Here is a 26,272-nt window from a genome sequence, read left to right as displayed (position 1 = left end):
AGTAAAGGCCTAAATATTCTCTCATGAAAACACAAACTTTTTCTGCAGTCATTGCCTTTTCCCTTCCATTTAATTTAATCTTACTCGATTTATACATCTTCTGATATAGTAATCAGTAGTGAGGTCTTTATTTCCAATTTAGTTGAAGAGGTATATTGATGGAGCAACAGTGTAACAACCCTAGTTCCTCATCATGTAAAGTTGATAGAAAGACAATTGAGAAAAACAGAAGAAATCAAATGAAAGATCTCTACTTGAAGCTCAATTCTCTTGTCCCCCATCATCAGCATTCTAAGGTTCTTTTCTTTATCCTTTTAGTTTACTTAATTTTCTCCAATAATTTTTTTTATCCTTTTGGTTTACTTATCTCCAACAATAATATTTCTCTCTTCTATTTCATGCATGTCATCATTCAGTCTCCGGCCCTTCCCAAATTAAATCCGCCCGATTTGTATCATATAGTCAGATCCAGTAGAATCATATATACTCAGATTTTTGTATTGTATAGCAAGACCACAAGTTTCAAAATTCATTTATATTTTCTGAACTCCATGCCCAATCAAATATTGACACCTAAATTGGGATGGATGGAGTAAAAGATAAAATCTTCATTGGTGTTCGCATGTTTGTTACAAAACAAATTATGAAATTGCTTCATTGTAAGCTGTCACAAGTTTTCCCCCTCCCCTCCAACCCCCCCCAAAAAATGATGTAATTATCTGGGCTTTGCAGGTAGTTTTGTCACTGCCAGATCAACTGGAAGAAGCAGCCGACTACATAAAGAAACTGCAGATAAATTTGGAGAGAACGAGACAGAGAAAAGAAAGCTTAACAGCAGGTGTAAATGCAAGTTCAAGGTCAAGAACGGAACGGTTGCCGTTGCCACATATTGAAATCCAAAGTGTGGATTCAACTCTAAAGGTTGCTCTAATTACTAATTTGGATAATCAGTTGATGTTCAATGATATAATACGTATGCTTCATGAAGAAGGTGTACAAGTCATAAATGCTAGTTATACTGTCACTAATGACACCATTTTTCATTCCATACATTCAAAGGTAGTATACTATGGCCATTTTTTTTATATTTCTTCACTTTATATAAATTTCTATTGAGGGGTTATGGCTTTTAATGTTGGTGATGTGATAGATAGTGTTTGTTTGCTCCATTGTAGATGCAGGGAGAGTGCACACCTGAATATGGAGCTGCAAGAATCTCTGAAAGGTTAAAGAAGTTTGTGGGTGGTGCTAGCTCTCTTGCTAGCAATTGCTAATATGTCTTTCTCATTGAGTTTGCTTGTTTCTTTTCACTTACTTTCTTTAGGCATTATAATTCATTTCCTATCAAGATGTAGTTAATTATTTGTAATTTTCCGAATGTCTTTTAGTTAAGGAAAAGGGAATGTTTATCATCTCATAATATATATAAGATGGTGATTGAGTAGCTTGTATGTTCGCTCTAGTTTTGCATACTTAATTTGTTATGACCCAACTAGAGGGCCATGACGGGCACCCGGAGCTAACCTACCGAGTACCTCTTAACATGCTTCTCATTATCGTTCTAGGTGGACCATGAAAGATAACTTGTGAATAATATAAGCTATAAAGGCATGAATCCACAAAATAATAGCTCATCTATATGATCATCACCAACTATACACACACACACACACACATATACAAGTCAGCAAGGCTTGCCAAAAATGATATACAAAAGTATAAACCGGTAAGGTTATGGAGCATCTACTATACACATATATCTACGAGCCTCTATAAGGAGTCCATAACATCATAAAGATGGGACAGGACCCCGTCGTGCCCAGGTATGTACACAAAAGAATAGTAGCACTAGATTGTAGCTCCGAAGCAAATGGAGCGCTCCTGAGAAGTCGCTGATGAAACACCTAAGGATCCGATCTGCCTCCCTGCCTACCTGCGGGCATGAACGCAACGTCCACAAACAGAAGGACGTTAGTACGAATAATGTACTGAGTATGTAAGGCATGAATAACAACATAACAAAGATATGGAAAGTGGCATGAGATAAGAGAGATAACCTGTACATCTGATTGCCTCTTGAGGCGGATGTCGTGCATGCTTAGCTTTAAAAAAAAACATTTTCCATACATATAACGTGCAGCTCGATCCATATATCATATCATCCTGCGACCGGGGCATCCCGCTTCCAGGGTAACATCATAACATGCTCATTGCAGTGGTGTGCACATCTACGTGCCTGTCTGACCGACTATAGCGCAGCGCGGTGTGAGAAAATACAAACATATATATATAAAGCATGCATGAGAGCCCAAATAAAAGCTATAACTCTATCGGAGTGATGTAAGGTCGGTAAACCTCCGATTATCATTATGGAACTATCATCATGAACATATCTCACCTTGAAACAACAAAAGCATAAGAGGAGATCAACATCAATGAATAAAACCAATAATCATGGAATAAGCTCCATAATATTATGAGAACATCAAGAACTATAAGCTTTGGTATCTTTAGAAATGGAATCATCATCATTATCATCATCATAGAGAACTTTTATCAACAATACCATAAGAATCATAAGCTTCTAGCATTTCTAAAAAGAAGGACATTATGGATATCATGTGAATGGGTTTGTATCAAAAAGATCATGCCGTAGGAAATAAAGGGACAGTCTTAACATGCCTTGTCTTCCAAGCAATCCAACAATCGAGCTAATTGCAACTAGCACGCCAATCCTATAATAAGGAATGCATATGCAAGCTTAGATGGTGCTAGTATATCACTTATATCCACAATAACTTGATTCTAAAATAAATCGTGCAGTATTTCCCCTTTCTCTCCGGTCACCTCAACATGTACAACAATCCCACGATAACAACAAGAAGCTTACAAAAGTCCTTCAATACTCCTTTCACTGTCCATCTAAAGAATACACTCCAAACATCCCAAAGTATATCAATATACAGTTCCTTTCTTTCCAACCAAGGAGTATAATCTCATCAACACATCAACAACATTAGATACTACTCATATTCATGGAAATTAACTTAACAATACAGCCACAAGATGCTTAAAACAGTCTTTAAACTCAACATAGTTCCCAACTCATGTTTGGACTTCTCTTCACCTTTTCTTTCTTCAGTCAAGTTTCATAATTATCAAATAACATCAATAATATCATACCCAAGAAATTACATTCAAACTAGACTCAAATCCCTCAAAAACTTATTTTCAAATTCAATTCATAGCCAACAACTACAACACAACACTTTATGACTTTTCCCCATAACTCTTTCCACTTTTAAGACTTGCTAAACCTTCAAATCAACTTAACATAAGAGACAAGATGAAGAATATACCTTGTATTTGAAGAATTTCAACTCACACAACTTGCTCCAATACTTAGAGCCTGTTTGGATGGGCTTAAAAAAAAAGCAGCTAATTATTTTTTTTGGGCTTATTTTAAGCACAAAATGGCTTTAAGTTGGCCAGCCAAACACTCAAAAAAGCTGAAAACAGCTTATAAGCTGTTTTGAGCAACTTATAAGCCAATCCAAACGGGCTCTTAATCCCCACAATTCCAAGTGAAAACAAGAACATCTAACTTCCATAAATTACTTAAGTTTTCAAGGTTGATCTTCTCTTGATTTTGATTTGGAATGATTTGGAGTGTTTAAGGATGTTAAGGGAAGCTTAGAGAGACATTAGGGATTTATTTTGGGGAGAAAATAAGGCCCAAGTCGTGGAAACATCTATTTATAGGCTTAGGAAAAAAAATTCCACTGACTTCCAATTTCTAGAAATTTCGGACAAAGTACGGGTTACTGTTCATCCCATACTTCAAAGTACGGGTTAATGTTTATCCGTACTTGGAGGCCAAAAAAAAAATTCAACTTTCTGGAAATTTCAGGTAAGGTACGTCCACAATGTACAGGACGTACATTTTTGTACGGGTCGTACTTAATTTATCATGTACTTCTTAGAATTGCGATATGTTAGTTGCATTGGAAAGAAGACACACCGAACTTCAATTTACATAGGTTATGGATTCCGTAACTCCTCATATTATAAGAGATATGCCTCTCTCAAATTGGACCAAAATTTCCTGTCGGAATTCTGCCAAGTTTTCCCAAATTTTCAACAAACTTAATTTCTTCGATTCGCTTGATCCTGAAACCTTTAAACTAGGGGTGGGCGTTCGGTTTTTCGGTTCAGTTTTATCAAACTTCGGTTTAGCTATTTCAGGTTCGGTTTTTTTTAAGGTGGACACCAAACACCGAACCAAACTAGTTCGATTCGGTTTCGGTTTTTTAAAGTTCGTTTCGGTTCGGTTTCGGTTTTTTCAATTCGGTTTTTTTAATATAATATTAGAAGCGATTCCATTGACACTAATTCATATTCTCAAAAGCAATAAAACATAAAACTGATAAATTGAAATCAAAATCAAACAAACAGGATACACAAGAATAGAAAACTATAATCATGACATAGGATTACTAGGTGTTGTATACATATCGTAAGAATAATTAAGAAAACACATAAAGGACATACATTAATCCTAAAGAGACATCCTAGTTATCTTTCTTTGTTAATGATATTTGATTTTTTTCAATTGAAGTGGAAAATTAGGGATACAAATGCAAAAGAGGACTTATTACAATTGAGTTTTTTTTGCTTTAAACTTAATGGGTCTGGACTATTTAAATTTTTTTGGGTAATGTATTAAATTTCGGTGCGCGTTCGATTTTTCGGTTCTGTTTTATCAAACTTCGGTTCGGCTATTTCGGTTTCGGTTTTTTGACGATGGACACTAAACACCGAACCAAACTAGTTCGGTTTGTTGAAATTTCGGTTCGGTTCGGTTCGGTTTTTCGGTTTTCGGTATTTATGCCCAGCCCTACTTTAAACACTTGCTTATCGCTTAATAAAAGTATTCCTGAACCTTATAAGGGTTCCGTGACCTCTTCGGGCTTACGTTAGTTTACTTACAACGCAAATGACGCGATAATTTCTGAGGTGTAACATAATTTTTTGCACCTAACTAAAGTTTTAGATTTAATTTTATACATGGACAGTAGGAAGAAAATGACACTTCACTATATTTTTACATATTATTATTATGGGTATGTCTATCTTATATATTAGGTTAATTATAAGATTGTTATTACGTATCTTTTAGGCGATATGATAATATAGAAATTTTAGAATTTAATATTGTTTATCCTCAAATTATAATTGTATATAGTTGATTTTATGGTCAAAATTAGAAGTTTTACCAATGCTGCTACGTACTTGATTTCATTTTAAATAATAAAATTAACGACTAAATTAAGTTATTCCAAGCCGAAACTTTCCCAAGAACATGGAATATAATTTCCTGGGGATGGAAAAGGGAGGAAAGAACTTTAGATGATTGTGACGCATACATAAATTTGGGATAAGAGCACGTTAGCGTGTAGCAAGTAAAGAGAAACGAAGTACGAAACTTGAGATGGCAGCTTGTTGGTCTTTGTCCTTCTTCCACCCTTTGTTGTAAGATCTTGAGCTTTACATTAGGACCACTTCAAAAGTTAATAGTAGCACAGACACGTGTCGATCTGTTAGTAAAAGTTCATAATGTGTTTCTCTCACTCCTAAATTTTATTAATTACAGTTTAATCCAAAAATAATTCAAATCTTGCAAAAATACCATTTTCCTCCTCTCCATCAACACCACTTTTCTCTCTCCTCCATGAGTTTCTCTCGTAATTCAATGAGAGGCAATCACTCCTTTGTCAAAAAAAAAAAAAAAAAAAAAAAAAAAAAAAAATCAATTTTGTTATGTATATATTCTCCATTTGTCTCTATTGTACCTTTCTTTCTAATTTGTCCCAAAATAATATTTTTTTACGTTTTGAAAGATGTAATTTTGAATTTTCATAGGGAAAAGGGTTAAGTTTATCCTCCAACTATTGTTTATAGTTTAGATTTGCCCTCAGTTAGAGTTTTGGTTTATATTTACCCCTTCCGTTAATAAATTTGTTACATTTGCTCGTATCACTGACAGATTGCTAGCTAGGTGTCCTTATTTATCCACATAGACGCCATGTGTATATATAATTTTTCTTTTTATTTTACATTATACAAATTGAATTTTGCCATGTAATTTTCATTTTTTTTTTTAATAAAAACATACAATACCTAATCTTTTTCTCCATCAAATCACCACTTCCCCTTCTTCCTCTCCACCACTGTCACCGTCGTCCACCACCTTCCACCGCCGCTGGTTAATTTACTAAAACAAACTGTGGGTGTTTGGGTGTTGGTTGAAGCTGGTTTTAATGGCTGAGCTTTGGTGGTGTTTTGGGTGAGCGACAGTGGCTGTTTGGTGTTTCAAATGGTCCGATGAAGATGGGTGGTGGTTCGAAAGTTTGAGGTGTTCTATAAATTTCAATGGTTATTTTGGGTGGAGCTAATTGACAGGTTTCCATGGTGGGACGATGAGTGGAGGAGCGATGAAAACAGTTGAGAATTTTGATGTTGTGGTGTCGCCTCTATTTTTCTTTGATGTAGCAGTGGTGTGTATATTTGTATGTGTTATATATGTGTGTATTTCGGTGAAAATGAAGATGAGAAAAGGAAGATTCCTTGATAAATCTAGATTGGGTTTGGGTAAAAAAAAATGGAGAAGTAATGGGTTAATTTTTAGTAAATTAACCAACGGTGGTGGAGTGTGGCGGACGGCGGTGTCAGTGGCGGAGAAGAAGAAGGGGAAGTGGTGGTTTGATAAAGAAGAAGATTAGGTATTGTATTTTTTTATATATAAAAAAGAAAATTATATGGCAAATTCAATTGGTATGGTATAAAATAAAATAAAAATTATATAAATACATGGTGTCTGGATAAATAAGAACTCTTAGTAAGCAATCCGCTAGTGATAAGGACAAATGTAACAAGTTTTTTAACGGAAGGGGTAAATATGAACCAAAACTTTAACGGATGGCAAATCTAAACTATAAATAATAGTTGAAGAGTACATCTGATCCTTTTCCCATTTTATATGTAAGGAGATGTTATAGATCTTTGACTTGTTTTGTATCATAAATTTCAAAAGTTTTATCATTTTTTTTTTGTGCTCCGTTAAAATGGATCACATATAATGAAACTAAAGGAGTGTGTGTATCCTTTTTAAAGATGAAATTATATTTTGACTATTTTAATAGACATCTTGAATTTGCTTCGGCAAAAAAAGTAGTACCATTAAATTTTCTAAATTTACCAACACTGTAATAGATTTAATTTCACCCATTTGCATGTATTATGGAAGCCTAATCAAACCAAGAACCTGTCTATCCCACACCATCCTAGCGCCGCACCAATGAGTACAACGATCAACATATCTTACAATTCTGGTATGATTTCATGCGTCAATTGTTTTTTGAAATTTCTTGTAAACATGTTAGAAAATAAAATAAAATTTAGTTCCGTGGATCAACACTTTTGGAGTTAAAAAATATAATAGTAAAAGAAAACAATTATTTGACCTATCAATAGAGTCCGTCTTATTTTTCTAATGAAAAGAGTAGCTGATTTACAAAGGACAGGAACAAACGAGAGAGAAATGGATAGACTAGAAAAACATCAACCTACCTATATATTTAATTTTGTCTACGTTCCACGTATTTTAAAAAATTGACGAACTGAAGGAAATTCACTTACTGTTGAAATCAAATCTGCATGTAAGAACGTCCCTACAAAGCATGATATGCAAGACGTAACAAAATGAAAATCCTTTGACGCAGATGACAACAATATTGTCAACTCTTTTAGAAAAGAAGTTTGTTTTCTTTTTACAAACAGAAATCACTCTTCTTATTAACGTAAGGGGGATAATTACGATTGTCTTATGAATGATCAACTTGTTGGAAATTTGGGAGAGCAAGACAACACAAACTACACTCAAAACTCATTAGAAGAGAAATGGAGGAAAGATGATTTTCTATTTCAATTTGACTTGATCCAAATGACTAGATTACATGACTATTTATAAGTGAATTTATCCATGTATCTAGCCTAGCATACATGTATATATCATTATTAATAAGTTCACACCTCATATATTCCAAATACATGAATAAGAACTCACAAGATATATGAATAACAACTCATAAGACTAATTTAGAATTTTCCACCAATTCATGTATCCCCTAATACATTAATTTACTTGTTCATGAACTAAATTAAATATAATGTGGACAAGTTTAATAATGTGAACCAGTTTAATGTTTTCAAAACAACTTATTAACCCAACTTCAGTAGTACTGACTGAGACCAATCCTCATGATCAACGAGATTAAGTGGTCGGCCACAACAATGAGATATACACATCAAAATTGAGTGCGGAGATAAGAATTTAAAGGACATGTTTTCATTGGTACTCACTATACTGCAGTCAATCGAAGTCCACAAATTTAAGTCAGAAGATGGTGTATAATTATTGTATAATTTTGCATAATCAGTATGTGAATATTATACTAGTTATACATTTAGTGTATATTTATTATATGCTGGCACTCAAGGGTATGACAATAACAACCATGAGGATCTTAGGTTCTGATATAATTAAGTAGAGGCAAAAACATTAGGTGAATTATTTCCCTTAATTCAAGTTGGTGGACACAATCACCCAATACTTCTGCTAGTACAAATATAGCAGATACCCTGTAAAATTTATCAAGATGTGCGCAAGTTTAGTCAGACTAGTATTTCCTTTTTCATTGCTTTCACACAAGGACGCTGTACAAATTAAAGTTTGGACATCAATGAGGGTGTCAGTCGCGTAAAGAAAATTAAAGCTTCCACAATATACACATGGTGACCACAAAGTTGTCCATACTCTTTTCAAGTCAAGCACCCATAGTGGACTGCGTTAAAATATCGCTTGTAATGATACTTTTTAAGGGAATTTTGACCAAAATAAGTCATTATTTCAACCAATTCATCAAAATAATATATTATTTTAAAAATTTACAGAAGTAGAATAAACGTATTCCGCAGTAACGTATTAGGCATTATTTTATTCAAAAAATTTAACGGGTAAAAAAATTAATGGTTAATGGTGTTAAAGGATAATTCGTTACTGTGAGTAACGTTTTATGGTTAATGTGTTAATGTGAGTAACGTTTTATGATTAATACGTTACTGTGAGCAACGACTCTAAAGAATACAAAAGCTGACATTGATTGATTATAAAGTCGTAACTCAGAGTTACAACTTCGGGCTAAAACGTAACTGATAATAACGTTTACACAAAATCCAGGCACGAGCAGTCAAATCCTGCAAAGAATTCTGCAAATTGCGAACCCTTCTGATTGATGTACCTATAAAACGTTACCGACAATATTGATTACCCTTAAAAAAAGGTACTGATTAGGATAAAAAAAGTATTGATCAGTCTTACAAAAAAAATACTGATTAGCTAAATAAAGTAGCGGTTTTTTTATGTTCAAAACAACACCGAGAAACTATACGAGCAGAAGTTGATTAATTCTCCCTTTCAGCATGTTCTTATACATTTTAAAGTGCAAGATGGTTAAGACCCAAAAGAAATTAAAGATACGTCTTAAAGTTTACAATAATAACTACTAGTAATTAATACTTATATATCACAGTCTTTTCATATATGAAAATTAAGAAGAAATCATCTTTCATATCTACTGCTTAACGAAAAATACTACATTTTTCAAAAGCATGACAATAGCTAAATTTGGTCTCTCATTCACTTCGCTGGAACTAAATTTGTATGAAGCACAACAATAGCTAAGAATGGTGTCCATCAAGCTGTAGACTAAGAGACCTTAGTGAATCATATATACTCTATAAAATAAAGCACTCAAATCAGCTACGATAAAATAAAGAACTCAAATCAGTGGAACATTGAAACCAAATTAATTAATCATAAAACGTTACTCACAGTAACGTATTAACCATAAAACGTTACTCACAGTAACGAATTACCCTTTAACACCGTTAACCATTGACTTTTTTGCCCGTTAAATTTTTTGAATAAAATAATGCCTAATACATTACTGCGAAATACGTTTATTCTACTTCTACAAATTTTCAAAAGAATGCATTATTTTAGTGAATTGACTGAAATAATGACTTATTTTGATAAAAAATCCCTTTTTAAGGAATGGGGAAAACAAACAAGTAGTACGTCTCTGACCCGCAGTGAGTAGGGCAATATACATCACGTGAAAAAATACATAGATATTTGAAGTCATCCCTTGACTTTGGTTAAAATCAAAATCAAATTTAAATTTTAAAAACCTAATTTTAAAAACCTAATTTTAAAAACCGATAATATTTGGTTTGGTTATGATTATATTAAAAAATAACCGAACCAAACCGATAAATTATATAATTATTTATATGTATAATATTAGTTTTTCATAAATAATTATAAATATTTTATACCTTTTAATCATTAATTTGATTTCTGGTCTACTTATTTCACATGATTGTTTAAGACCCGTGTTTTTAAGAATATGTTCAAGCCCATGTCTTTAAGTCTTTTAACTCTTTAAGTGTTAAGTGTAAATCTACTAATAGAAGCTCACGTTAAAGTCTAATGTCTTTAACTTAAATTTTTAGCCTTTCTTTGTCAGCCATTTGATTTTAGGTTGTTTCGTCTTCTTTTTTCGAATTTATACCTTTCTTTTTTTCTTGTCTGAATGGGTCCTAAACTTCTAATATTTTTCATATGAAAAAGACAGAGATTGTAGTTTTGTTGGTTCCTATAGAAGATACTTCGGTAACATCAACATTTGCTGCAACTCAAGGACATGGTAATGTCCTAATACTTCTTCCGTGGATAATCCTCCTAAAAAGCAGAAAAGAAACTCCTTGTAGTCGAGACCCTAGCCTTGGAGATAATGATAGAAAAACATCTGAAGTTTGGAATCATTACAGAAAGTTTTTTTAATAAAATGGGAGAATTGAGGGCAAAATGCAAGTGCTGCCCCAAAGTTTGGGATCATTACACAAAGTTTTTTTTTATTTCATATATTTTCATTTTAATTTTAGGTAGTCTTTATGTTTAATTAATATGTATGTTTGTAACAACAACTAAAAGCTCCTATGCTCTACTTTATTTCCAGGTATGTATATTAAGATGACAAAAATGGTGCAGCCACTACTTAGTTAGTTTTTAGCTTTATATGTAATAGTTTAACAACTTTGGGTAGCTTGAGTACGACACTATCACTAATAGTGAAAATGTTTCTATGATGTATGTTTCACCTTAAACTATAAATAAAATATATCGTTTGAACAAAAAAAAAGACATGTTTTTTTCAACTTTTTAATGTTTACTAATAAGTCTCATGGCTGCTAGTCATAAATCGAAAAATCCAACCAAACCGACAATAACCAAACCGGTGGTTATTATTTTATTTGGTTTGGTTATGGTTTTAGACATTTAAAAACCGACTAAATTGGTTTGGTTATGGTTTTAATCAATAACCGACCCAAACCGAACCATGAACACCCCTATACGTATGGACGTACCTACTGTTTTAATTTTTTCCTGCAGTTTTTTTTAGGCCTTGATTTATGATTGGGATTTGCTTTCTGTATAAGAAAATAAATTTTGACAGATTGAAGTATGTATGATCAAACACGTGAATAGAAGAAATAATGTTTGGCATCCAGTATGTCCTCGTCGTTCTTTCATCGTTTTCGCAAGGATACCATTTTTAATAGCTCCAGGGCCAGCCAGAGGCGGATGCATATTATATGGTACGGGTTGAGCAGAAGTGGCGGAGCCACTTCTGCAAATACGTTTATTCTACTTCTGCAAATTTTTAAAAGAATGCATTATTTTAGTGAATTGACTGAAATAATGACTTATTTTGATAAAAAATCCCTTTTTAAGGAATGGGGAAAACAAACAAGTAGTACGTCTCTGACCCGCAGTGAGTAGGGCAATATACATCACGTGAAAAAATACATAGATATTTGAAGTCATCACTTGACTCAGTGATGATATTTTTGGTAGTACTTGCTGTATTCTTTCTTTTTTCCATTTGATGAATACGTATGGACGTACCTACTGTTTTAATTTTTTCCTGCAGTTTTTTTTAGGCCTTGATTTATGATTGGGATTTGCTTTCTGTATAAGAAAATAAATTTTGACACAGATTGAAGTATGTATGATCAAACACGTGAATAGAAGAAATAATGTTTGGCATCCAGTATGTCCTCGTTGTTATTTCATCGTTTTCGCAAGGATACCATTTTTAATAGCTCCAGGGCCAGCCAGAGGCGGATGTATATTATATGGTACGGGTTGAGCAGAAGTGGCGGAGCCACATGCATCCAAGGGATGTCAACCGACACCCTTTCGCTCAAAAATTACACTATATAAATATGTAAAAAGAATTTTTTTTTATGTATATATACTATGTATCGAACCCCTTAATTTCGTCATATATTTATTTTTTTATATTTTGACACCTCTTAGTAAAAATTCTAGTTCCGCGAACTCCAATAACTTTAGCTCAAACTTTATATATGTACTGAAAAATCTACTAAAAATGTACATTTAATAAACTGCGAACCGGCATTAATGAGTTGTAGCTCCGGTTGCAAGCAAGATGTCCCCAAAATCCATAAACTTCAAATCTCTGATATGCCTTGAGATCTTAGCTTAATACCAAAAACTCCTTATATTTGGTTTGCCATAACAAAGACCCGACCACAATGTGCAGCGATAAAGCCCAACTACACTGGCGGTATGGGTTGGATCCATATTAAATTGTTGGGCCATACTCCTCTTGAGCCCAACAAATTAAAGTTTGCAGTGTCCTTCCATATAGGTCGCCGTCGCGTGAATTAATTTCTTCGATTCCGCCCATTTTTTCTACATTCATATGATCTACTAGAGTAGATCGGTATTGACCATATAATAAAAGCAAAATTATCATTTTATCTAATAAATTTGTAGGAAATAAACCAAGAGTAGGAAACCTAAAGTGTTTAGAATGTAGTTTATTTAATTCATGTCTTGTTAGGATTTATTTATCAAATTCATATTGGAATAGGTTTTTCTATTCCAAGTATATTTTGGTTTTCTAGTATTATAAATAGAGGTGCTCTGTGACATATTTTAATTGTAGTGAGATTCAAGAGTTTTGAGTTATTAAGTAAAGTCTCCCACCTTCTCTCTCTAGTTTGATAAATTTCTTCTATATAACCATTGTTGAGTCTTTCACTTCTGCTTATATTATTCCTTTGAGTATTTTTATTTCCTTAAGAATTGCTTCACTTGTTAGCATTTATTGGGGAAAAAAGTGGATAGGGCTTAGTTACAAGGGCAGACAGAAAGAATGAAGTATACATTCTCATTCCATTGCTTTCCCTATTTTCCCTTTTCTGGTTTTATGTGTTCTCTGCATAAAGGTGTATAGCATATGTTGAGTGAGCTGCCAGTGTATAGCCTCTTATCTCGTGAACTAACCAAAAGTATAATTCTATTTCAGTATTTCACCGTGTTACTTTAACATCTAGTTTATAGCAGGTCTTTATATAGTAGAGAAAGTCAGGAAACTACCAAGTTTAATTTAGCCTTTCAGAGAAAAAATGCTGCCAATATTAGTCAATTTATAAAATACTAGCAAGTACATAAATATTTCTCGTATGACCATCTTGTACAACTGAATCAAAACCCGGCCCTCTCTTACAGTTTCTTTTTGCCCATTTAGGTACATAAATCCTCCTACAATATCTCCAAATACATATAGAGCCTCTTTTGACATGAAGTGTGAAGATATTACAATTTATTTAGGACCCGTTTGGCCATGAGAATTTTTCACCTTTTTCCGAAAAACTATTTCACTTTATTTGAAAATCATTGTTTGGCCATGAAGTTGTATTTGAAATTTGAAAAACACTAAAGACCTTGTTTTCACTTTTTTCACTTTCACTACATTCAAACAACCAAATATTTTTTGCAAAAACTATTACCAAATACAACTTCATCTCCAACTCCAGTTCCAACTCCAACTTCAAAATTCCAAATAAAGTGAAAAATATTTGGTTTTCATGGCTAAACGTATATTTAAAAAGAAATTATAGAATAATTGGTTAAAAATAGTTAACTTTCAGTAAATAACAACTTTTGTTTTTTTTATATACAAACTATACGCTGGTTTTAGTTGGGATGGTGATGATAAAATCAATTGTAAAAAGTTCTTTCTTTTTCCTTCTTCACACCATATAAAGTAACCAAAATACGTAAGGAACATTATATTGTATATCTATATAAAGCCAATAATGGCACGGCGCTAAATACCATTCTGCAAAAGAGTTTGGATTACACTTCACTTAGGAAAGGCAAAGATGCACAAAAAAGGAATGTGTGGAAGGGAAGCGTTATCAAAAGGAATATCTTACTAGCCACAATGCCCATTTTAGGACCACAAAAGTACTTGTCAATAACTGATTATACCATACAGATTTTCATCTTTTAAAAGAGCCTGGCCAGACACTTTTTATCCCAACTGTCAGCCTGAATTGAATGAATGATATCTCATTCGCCGACAAAAATGATAGTAAGAAAAAAATTAATGAGATATACAAGATTTCGATTAACTTTTAAATTCAGGAAATATTGGTCCAAATTACGAATTACTATTTAGTCAATATATAGAACTAATTAAGAGTCAAATTTTGTTTGGATCAAAACATCTAACTGTGTACTTTATTAGTTCAACGTTCATTGGAAGCTATTTCATCCAATATCCAAGCTCATGCCTTTCTACCCATTACATGTCATGACGTGTCAAAACATGACTAATAAGATCATGTCATGTTTTCAAAATGTGGTATGTCAAGTAAAAATAATAACCTATCAAAGACTTCAAAATGTTTAAGTGACACATTTCGATCAATTAGATACCATTTTGTTACCACTTCATTTTGATCGGTTAGATGATTCAAGGAAGCTAATCAAATCAGTGTGAAAGAGTTTGTGTGCAACATCGCCTCCTCTTATGTGCGAGAGCGAGTGTGCGTGTGTATATACTATTTGTTTGCGATTATAATAGAAATTTGTATCATGGCGATTCTAGAATAAATTACGAATAGTAATAAAAATTCGACATTGAATTATCAAGCTCTTGGATCAAAGTTCAAGATAATAATTAAAATCAAACTAGTGAGCCATTGGACAAGACTAACTGCATTGGATTCAAGATTACACTCTCAAGCCTTCTATTTAATTCAAGAGCAAGCTATCAAACAACTTATGTAAAACGAGAACTAGATATATTTTTGGATATGCAAATGAATATGTCGGAAATTTGGCACGCACGTCCATAACATTTTAGCCTGGATGGTGCTTATTCCAGATTATATGTTTCGTTTTAAGAAACGATAGCATATGACTAATTAACCACCAAGTGAGGCGCACATATACAAGTTCAGGAAAGTATAGTCCCACAAAAATTAAGAACATCTAACTAAAATTTTAAGATAATGGGTGGAATAACAAAAATTAATTCCAAGCTCTTTAGAAAACCATTATAAATGTAATATTAAGAGCCCGTTTGGATTGGCTTATAAGTTAGCTTATAAGTTGTTTTCAGCTTTTTTGAGTGTTTGGCTGGCCAGCTTAAAGTCATTTTATGCTTAAAATAAGCTCAAAAAAATAATTGGACCCATTTGACTTAGTTTATCTAAAGCAGCTTATAAGCTGAAAACAGCTTATAAGCCAAAAAAAATAAGTTGGACTACCCCAACTTATTTTTTTCAGCTTATAAGCTGCAAACAGCTTTAAGCTGTAAGCCAATCCAAACGGGCTCTAATTAGACATTGCATTTTTCAAATACATAGTTATTGAGACTAGTAAATGTATTTCATCACCTAAGAAGGGAAAATGGAATGACACATCATGTGATCAGTATTGAGTTCAGTGTATATTAGTGTTGAATTCGGGGTGTATATCAGCTAGATAGAGTTAGTTAAAGTTGACTAGGATCAGTTAGTTAGGAGTAATGATTGGTTGTTAGTGGAGTAAATGCAAGTTAGTTAGTTTGTCACAACCATGTGACATTCACGTGTGAGTGTGGGTGTATATATTGATGTATATCAAATGTGATCACATAAGAAATGTGATCTCTCTTTCTCCTCTTAATCCTCTCTCTACTCGTGTATCTTGTAAGTCTTCAACTATCAAACACCGTCATCCATGGCTGGATTTAACATGGTATCAGAGCAGAGATCTTGAGGAACATGATCCACTGCGTAGAGAAAAGAAAATAAGAGTGGATTCACAATCAAAACCGAGAGAAATAAAAAAAAAAATCAGAACTTCAAATTCCACCATTAATGGCGATTGACGAAGCTGCAGTTTCAGTGAATGAAGTTACAACTTTAGATCATAATCATCCACCATACCTACAAGCATCTGATGCACCAGGTGTAGTGCTTATACCAATGAAACTCGTACGACCAGAAAATTATGCCCTATGGAGCAGGTCAATGAAGCTGGCACTTAGAGGAAAAGGAAAGCTTGGATTAATTGATGGAAACTGCATGAAGAGCAGATACAAAGGAGCATTAGAAGAGCAATGGGAGAAATACAATGCAATTGTAGTATCGTGGATTGCAAGCACAGTAACAAGTGAGTTGTTGCCTGGGATAATGTATGCATCAAATGCAAAGAAGATCTAGTTAGACTTTGCTGAGAGGTTTGACAGATCTGACTTAACTAGATCATATCATCTTTGGACTGAAATAGCATCATTGAAACAAGGTAATGACTCTGTCACAAATTACTACTCGAAATTAAAAGATCTATGGGCAGAAATGGATGTGATGATTCCATCACCAGGATGTGAATGTGAGGAATCATCAGCCTATGTAACACATTTAAAATCACAAAGGTTATTGCAGTTCTTAATGGGATTAAATGAGATCTATAGATCAATAAGAAGCAACATTCTAGCTAGAAAACTAGTAATAACTGTAAATGAAGCCTATGCCATAGCAGCACAAGAGGAAAGCCAAAGAACACTAGGTGTGTTGGACAAAACTAGATAAGCATTGACACTGCCAGCAGGAAGGACTTAAGGTTTTAATCCTAAGAAATTTAGTGTTCTATGTGAGTCTGTGGTTACAAAAGTCACCTTACAGAAAAATGCTATAGACTAGTTGGATATCCAGATGACTTCAAAAGCAAAAGGAAGGGAAATGATGAGAACAAATTTAGAACTGATGAGTACAGACATGGAAATGGGAATTTCAAATCCAATGCTAATCATAGGCCAGCAAGTGCAGCTGCTCATTTCACCAGAGAAGCTGGAGAACCATCAGGTACAGGAAACAGAGTTGTCAATCATTTTTCTGAGGAACAATACAATGATATGGTGAGCAGAATGGAGAAGACAGGACCAGGACACTGTGTTGCAAACATGGCGGGTGTCACCTCGTTTTTGACTAAAGCAGGTTGTGATTATGAGTGGATAGTGGATAGTGGAGCAACACATCATATCACACCTAATGAGGAAATCTTAACTGCCATTAGAAAGCTAGAAGATCATAACAATAATGCAGTACAAGTGCCAACATGAAAGAAATGCCACATAGAAGGAGTAGGCGATGCACCATTCTCTGGGAAACATGAATTGCAGAATGTTTTACATGTGCCAAATTTCAAGTTCAACTTGCTGTCAGTATCTAAGTTGACTAAAGAACTTTTCTGCTCAGTATCCTTTTATCCATACTTTTGTATATTTTAGGCACTTTTTAGTGGCAAAGTGATGGGGATTGGTAGAGAAAGAGATGGTCTACACATCCTAAGAAGACAACAGGTGCAACCAATAATAAATTCTGCAGTTTCTAGTAGTAGCAGTGTTGATGGCAAGCTGTGGCACCTGAGATTAGGGCATGCATCAATTAAGACACTGGAACATATCAAGTCTTTTCCTAACATCAGCAACAAGGATATACAACAAACTTGTGAGATCTATCCATTGGACAAGCAATGTAGGCTGAAATTTCCTTCTAGTAGCAGCATAACTACTTATGTGTTTGATCTAGTCCATGTTGATGTATGGGGACCATATGGGAAGCCCACATATGACAAGAAGTACTATTTTGTGACTATAGTAGATGATTACAGTAGATATACTTGGGTCTGTTTGATACATTCTAAGTGTGAAGTAATTGTGGTGCTTAAAGACTTCTTAGCCTTAATAAAAAATCAGTTTGCCATATCTGTAAAAATCTTGAGGTCAGACAATAGTACTGAATTCTTTAATGCTTCTTACACTGAACTTTTTGCATCTAATGGTATTGTGCATCAAAGTAGTTGTGCCTACACTCCACAACAGAATGGCATTGTGGAGAGAAAGTACAGACACATATTGGAAATGGCAAGGGCCTTGAAATTTCAAAGTTCAGTTCCTATTCATTTTTGGGGAGATTGTGTCAAAATAGCAGTCTATCTCATCAACAGACTGCCAACTGACACTCTGCAAGGTAAGACACCATATGACGTATTGTATGACAAAGCACCTAATTTAGATCATCTAAGGGTGTTTGGTTGTCTGTGCTTTGCTAGCAAATTGCCCAAGGGTGATAAGTTTGCCTCAAGAGCTAGAAAAGCTGTGTTTGTGGGATATTCAGAGACTCAGAAAGGTTACAGACTATATGATCTCATTGATCATGTTTTATTTGTCAGTAGAGATGTTAGTTTCAGAGAATACTCTTTCCCATATGCACAACAAATGCCTCCTGAGTCACTAGACATGTTTGATTCACCTGACACTGTAAGTCAAAATGAACCTTCACCTCTCATATTGAGAAATGATAGAGATCACTCTCTTCCAGTTGAAGCTCATGTTGACTCCATACCTACACATGACACTTTCATGCACACCACTCCTGATGCACCTACACCAACTCCCTCTATTCCTATCTCAGTTCCTGTTGAAGACCCTACTGTTACAACTCCTTCTACTGCAAAAACTCCCTCTATTCCTATTCCCTCAAGACCTACCAGGCTCATTAAACCACCAACTTGGCTCAATGACTACATTACTACATCTACCACCACTAACACCAGCAAATATCCTATTGCTAGTTGTATTAGTTACTCACACTTGACCCCTTCCTATCAAGCATATCTTACTGCCTTATCTGTTGAGACTGAACCTACATCCTTCAAAGAGGCATCCCAACATAGCAAATGGATTGAGGCCATGCAAGCTGAGATTTCAGCCCTTGAGGACAATCACACTTGGGAGGTGGCGGATCTGCCTCCTGGCAAACAAGCCATAGGTTTCAAATGGGTGTTTAAGATCAAGTACAAGACTGATGGAACTGTAGATAAGTACAAAGCAAGGTTAGTGGCAAAGGGATATACTCAACAGGACTTAGGGATATACTCATCAGTTCGATTCTCAGAAAATATTTGAGTTTCCCTCTCATGATAATCCAATCCCTCCTGTTGAGTATATCCCTTTGCCACTAACCTTGCTTTGTACTTATCTGGGAATCGAACGGATGAGGTCACAAAAGGGCATTTTATTGAATCAAAGGAAGTATACATTGGAACTCATCTCCAATGAAGGCTTAAGTGGGGCTAAACCTGCTTCCACACCAATGGAGTTGAATAGCAGACTTACTACAGTAGAGTATGATGAAGTAGCAAACAAAGAAGGGTATGATGGAGTGGGGAAGAAAACTGATGATCCTTTGCTGTCAGATGTTCATAGCTATCAACAGCTAATTGGGAAGCTGATATACTTGACTATAACAAGACCTGACATCTGCTTTGTAGTTCAGGCCCTCAGCCAATTTATGCAACAACCCAAGAAATCATATTGGGAAGCAGCTTTAAGAGCAATAAGATACTTAAAGAAGGCACCAGGTTAAGGAATCTTATTGAAGAGAAGTCCTCTTAACAAGCTGATTGCCTATGGTGATGCAGACTGGGCTGCTTGTCCAAACACAAGGAGATCTGTGACAGGCTATGTTATACAACTAGGTGATTCTTTGATATTTTTGAAGTCCAAGAAGCTTTGGAAATCCAAGAAGCAGCACACAGTTAGCAGAAGTTCTGCAGAAGCAGAATATAGGAGCATGGCAACTGCAGTTGCAGAAATAATTTGGCTACTAGGATTGTTGAAGAATTTGCAGATACAAGTTGACACACCTGTCAAGTTGTGTTGTGACAATAAGGAAGCAATGCAAATAGCTTCAAATCCCATATTCCATGAGAGGACGAAACATATTGAGATTGATTGTCACTTTGTAAGGGACAAACTCAAGGAAGGACTGATCAAACCTGAATTTGTAAGTTCTCAGCTTCAGCTAGTAGATGTGCTAACAAAAGGGCTTGGAGTAAGCCAGCATCATTTCCTTCTAAGCAAGATGAGAGTTTTCGATGTTTTTCACCCCCAGCTTGAAGGGGAGTATTGAGTTAAGTGTATATTAGTGTTGAATTCTAGGTGTATATCAGCTAGATAGAGTTAGTTAATGCTGACTAGGATCAGTTAGTTAGGAGTAATAATTGGTTGTTAGTGGATTAAATGCAAGTTAGTTAGTTTGTTACAACCATGTGACATTCACGTGTGAGTGTGAGTGTATATATTGATGTATATCAAATGTGATCACATAAGAAATGTGATCTCTCTTTCTCCTCTTAATCCTCTTTCTACTCGTGTATCTTGTAAGTCTTCAACTATCAAACGCAGTCGTCCATGGTTGGATTTAACAATCAGGACATTAAAGAGTGAAAAAAATGGGAAAACCTCCCGGAAATTCAAACATAATAATAATGAATTAAAAGGAAATTTAATTTTCACCTTAAATGAAAATAAACCATGACACGTGGTAGCTAGTGAAGATTTTAGCACATGTCAATAGATAACATTAGTAGTTGCTAGCTAGCTATCACCATTCACCTGCAAGGCTGCACCCACAAACTGCTTTAACCTCTCTAAGATTTTTGCAACTCCGTATCCTGATGACATTGCACATTCTCCCACCTAAACATTACCAAGTACCAACCAAACATATCTACATCATATATTAGAAATTTAGAATCCACAAACTTATTAACCTAAGTAGATTAGTATTTAGATTCTATGAATTTTGAATTAAAAGAGTGAGTTTTGAATGGTATATCTTATTATCTTTAGGATTAATTTCATTAATGATCACTCAACTTTCAGTTTATTGCACTAAATTAATTACAACTATTTCAATTGTGATTCTTAGGTAGAGAAATAATTTTTAATTACAAATAACAGTTCGTAACTTTATGTGATACTTGAGCAAAACTTAGTGATTTTTCTGCAATAAAATAAACCCTAAACTATGACCCTCATAAAATAGACAGGCGGGTAAAGTATAGGTGTGTTATAACAAATTCGGACATAGTTTAGGGTCAGCCATTTTCCCTATATAAAACCAATCCTTGTTTTTATATATACTCTCTGTTCAAATTTAAGTATCTTAATTAGTTTGACTGAACACAAAGTTTAAAGAATAAAATGAGACTTTTGAATATTGTGTTCCTAAATTAAAGATGTGTGTAGTGTATTAAAATATCATTTGAATCTTATGATTTTAAACTTGTCATATAGGATGTTTGAGAAAGAGACACTTTTCAAAATTCACCCAAAAAGAAAGTAAGATACTTATCCATCGGTGCAACTCACATAAAATATTGAATCTCGAAGGCAGGGGCAGATGCAGCCATTGCCCAGGATGTTCGGGTGAACATCCTAGGCAAATAATTACAGTGTATATTTAGAGTAAATTTTCTGTGTTTATGTGCATATATTAACTTTTGAACTCCCTAAACAAATACAAAAGATTAGCTCAAGTGATTCAGTTATTTTTTTCGAACACCCTAAATAAAAATCCTAGATCCGCCACGGCTCGAAGGACCGGATTCTGCTGAATACACTAACCCATTGTTGAATCAAAGAAAAAAAAACAAGGAAATAGGGATGCAAATTAAGAGAGCCAATAGATGCTAGTACCTTTGAGTGTAAGGAATGGAAGATGGTGTCACCAACGACAGTATAACTAGCATTTATAACTTGTACGCCTTCTTCATGAAGCATACGGATAATATCATTGAACATAAACTGATTATCCAAACCAGTAATTAGAGCAACCTCTAGAGCTGAATTCATATGATTGATTTCAACATGTGGCAGTGATACCCCTTCCATTATTTCACAGCATAAAATTTGAGCTTGGAATTTCACCTCTTTTTAAGCTCTCTTTCCTCTCTCTCATTCTTTCCAAATCGATCTGCAGTTTCTTAATGTAGTTTGATGCTTCTTCTAGTTGATCTGGCAGTGACAAGAATACCTAGAGAGCCCACATAATCATCATAAATGTGTAAATAATGAAACAAGAATATTCCTATGTGTGTAAAATAAACTGACAACCGTTTGAAAATAATTCATACTAGTAATAACTACTGTTATACTGCAGTTTCACATTTTTGTTTGTTATGACTCACGCCCCCTCTAAAAGAGAGAAATTCTTCTAGATCTCAGTATATATATTATGTCTGAACATACGCCAAGTCAGAGGGATCGGGTTATGGGAAGATGAGGTAGATGAAGAGGATAAGATCTGAAAATGTGCATATATAAAATAGAGTTAACAAACATGTGGAGAAAAATAAAATCAATTAGAAGGGGAAAAGATCAACCGTAGAATTCTTCTGATCATGATGCACAAGAGAATTGAGCTTCAAGTAGAGATCTTTCATTTGATTTCTTCTGTTTTTCTCAATTGTCTTTCTGTCAGCTCTACTTGAAAATGAGGAGCTAAGGTTGTGACCCAGCTGCTCCATCCATATACCTCTCCAACTAACTTGGAAAATACTACAAGATCTCTTAGTCCTACTATACTAAGACTATCAATTTGTGGAGCTTTGAAACATTGAGGAGTCAAAAGTTGAGGAATAAATTAAATGAAAGCAAAGGACTAGGCTACAAACATGATTATACGTGTTTGTTATGAAGGTCTAAGAAACGTTTTTTTCATGTTTGGTTGAATAAAATATGTTTTCTAGGAAAATAATTTTATTAAAATGAGGAAGATGGTTTTAGGGTTGAAAATAGGAAAACAAGTCTCACAGTAATATTCCATGTTGATTGTCTCCCTCCTACCCCCACTTCCATCCCCACTTCTCTCCTACCCCTGCAATTTCACCCAGAGGCATATCTAGCCTACAAGATAGGGGTTCAACTGAACCCCAAACTTTCAACGCGGAGCCTAAATTTATGTGTAAAAAATTACTAAAATTGCAATAAACAGTAGATATGAACCCGTAACTTTAAAAATATAATGGATTCAATGCTAAAAATCTTAAGATTGAACGCATAAAATCTAAATCCTGGATCCGCCTCTAATTTCACCCCCACCCCACTCACTCTTCGCAGGCCTAGCTCAAGGCCAAAGCCACTAAGGCAATGGCTTTGGGCCCCCAAATTTTTTTATTAAGTTTTATGGCTAATTTGTTTAAAAATTTCTTGTTACTTATAGTATTTTTATGTAGTTTCTAAATATGTAAATTATTTTTCAAAAACTTAAAGATTGTATGTCCGAATTCACGATAAAAATAAGGAAGTTTGACTCTCGAAATTCAAATTGTGTCACATAAATTGAGACAGATGGAGTGGAGTAGACAATTTTGATATAAAAAAATAGATTTTTTTTTGTCACGTGATTTATTAGCTATATTGTCAGTTGAATGTTTTTAGAATAGATTGATTTGAAAAAAAATTTAACAACTTTGCATTGTTCTTGACGATTATAAAATAGTAATTAATGATTTCGCATCTAAAAAATCTAGTAAAATAGACTTTAAGTAAAAATATATATATCACAATGGCCTCTTTCTGAAGTTTGACTTTATGTCCCCTATCTTGTTGAGATGGCCCTGACTCCTCTGATCCCACTCCCCTCCAAAGGCGGAGCTTATGGATTTTAAATTTTAGAATGATGACTTTAAGTGATAATAATTGAGTTTTAAATTTAAATATTTATAAATATTTAATTTAAAAAATAAAAACCTCCGTAGGTGGCGTCTTTTTTTTTTTTTGGCAATAGAATGTAAATATTACCATACCAACAAATTGAATACACCTAAGGAGCACGTATCACTTAATCACCAGCTGGTGTCAAGCGAAGTTAAGTCTCAATGACTAGTTACATATTCTTGCCAAAAACCATGCACATTTCCTAGCTGCTTTGTAGTCTCTAAACATGTTAATTCTCTCCCTAATTGTCGTCTTTATCTGTTGCATACCAAAATCTCTATAGTTAGCCCTTTGAAGATTTTCCCGTTCAGTGCTCGCCATATATGGTATATCACAGCCCCGTAGCCTGCTGCTACTGTTTCTCGTTTAAACTTGCTCCATCTCTTCTGCTTGATTTGTTGTAAAGTTTGTTGAACACTTCCTATCTGCACCTTAATCCCCATCCAATCTTGTGCTTCAGCCCACAGCTCTTTGGCCCAATCACAGTCCACAAATAGGTGCAACGCATATTCTTGCTTCTGCGCATCGCACAACACACACATATCGTCCTCACATTCAATGCCCAGTCGGTTCAGCCTTGTTCGTGTTAGCAGTCGTTGCTGCACTGCCAGCCATACCACCACTTTGTGTTTTGGTAGCAAGATCTTACTCCAAATCAGGTCAGCGTCTGCCATTTTTGGCCTATCTCCAAGCAGTGCAAGAAAGCCCCTTGTCACAGAATACTTACCGTTGCTGGTGAGGCAATACCTATCGTGAGAGTACCAGCTGATCATTCGCATTTTTATCTTGTGGAGTTGTTTCCAGTACCAGTTACAGTCTTGTTTTGGGATGTGATTCCAAAAATCTGCCTCGTCCTTCATATAAATGCCATGCACACATCTTACCCACAGTTGCTCCTTGCTATGCATAAATTGCCATATTAGCTTACCAACAGTTGCTATGTTCCACAGTCTACAGTTCTTCACGTTCAACCCACCCTGTTTCTTTGGCCAGCAGAGGTCTTGCCAAGCTACTAATGCAATTTTCCTTCCCTCCTCTTTAGATCCCCATAGGAACTCTCTACATTGTTTGTCCACCAATTTCAATACACTCTGAGGAAGTAGGAATACTGATCCCCAAAAATTATACACGGAGAATAGCACTGAATTAATTACTTGTATTCGACCTGCATATGATAGGTGCCTAGTTGCGGAGGCCCTCGTCTTCTCAGTGATCTTAAGGCATAGCTGATGGCATTCCATGTTGCTCCATTTCTTGTAAGACAGTGGCAACCCGAGGTATTTTATTGGGAAAGTACCTTCGACAAATCCTGTAATCTCTAGCAACCTCTGTTTAACGTTGTCTTTTACCCCTGCTATGAATATACTTGACTTATCACTGTTTGCATTTAGACCGGTGGTATCCGAGAAATACTTTATAGCTTCCATTACTCTAGTTGCCGAGGCCTCTTTCCCTTTGCATACTATCATTAAATCATCAGCAAACGTTAGGTGGGTGAGTTGTTGTTCTTTACACATTGGGTGAAATCTGAAATCAGGCAGCTTGCTCATCCTTGCCATGATTCTTGAGAAATACTCCATAACCAGGACGAAGAGGAGGGGTGGGATTGGATCACCTTGTCGTAACCCTCTTTTTCCTGGAAAAAATCCACAACCCTCGCCATTAATTTTAATTGAAAACCAAGGTGTAGTCACACACTCCATCACTAACTGAATGAATTTTGGAGGGAAGCCAAATCCCTCTAGCATCTCTCTCACAAACTCCCATTTGACCATGTCATACGCCTTCCGCAAATCGATTTTCATTAAACACCTTGGAGTAGTTTGTCTGTTGTAATGCCTTAGTAGGTCATAGCACACAAGAACATTTTGGACTAGTGATCTTCCTTGTACAAACGCAGCTTGTGTAGGATTCACTATGGTTGGTAAGACATTTTTTAGCCTACTACATATCACTTTGGAGATGCATTTATACAAGACAGTACAGCACGCAATTGGCCGGAACTGACTAGCCTGGACTGGTTTCTCAACTTTGGGGATGATAGATATCATAGTGGCATTTATTTGTTTCGGGATTTTTCCACTTGCAAAGAACTCCAAGACAGCTTCACAAACCTCATCACCAACTATATCCCAAGCTACTCTATAAAATCCCCCTCCATATCCATCCGGGCCTGGGCTTTTGTTGACCTTGATACTGAACATCGCTTT

At 34.9% G+C, this 26,272-nt stretch overlaps 1 protein-coding gene and 1 pseudogene across 1 annotated transcript; one reads left to right on the top strand and one right to left on the bottom strand.

Moving 5' to 3' along the window:
• Positions 1–1,444, top strand: LOC132623028 (transcription factor bHLH162). Its single transcript, XM_060337724.1, has 3 exons — positions 1–296; positions 733–1,059; positions 1,176–1,444. The coding sequence occupies exons 1-3, from the start codon at positions 159–161 to the stop codon at positions 1,272–1,274; spliced, it is 564 nt and encodes a 187-aa protein (XP_060193707.1). The 5' UTR covers positions 1–158; the 3' UTR covers positions 1,275–1,444.
• Positions 1,445–16,820: 15,376 nt separating this feature from the next.
• LOC132624569 (transcription factor bHLH162-like) lies at positions 16,821–22,870 on the bottom strand (annotated as a pseudogene).
• Positions 22,871–26,272: the final 3,402 nt, after the last annotated feature.

The sequence above is a fragment of the Lycium barbarum genome, chromosome 12 (genome assembly GCF_019175385.1).
Source record: "Lycium barbarum isolate Lr01 chromosome 12, ASM1917538v2, whole genome shotgun sequence".
In the NCBI taxonomy this organism is placed as follows: Eukaryota; Viridiplantae; Streptophyta; class Magnoliopsida; order Solanales; family Solanaceae; genus Lycium; species Lycium barbarum.
Note: the sequence above shows the minus strand (reverse complement) of the source record. Positions and strands in the feature narration are given on the sequence as shown.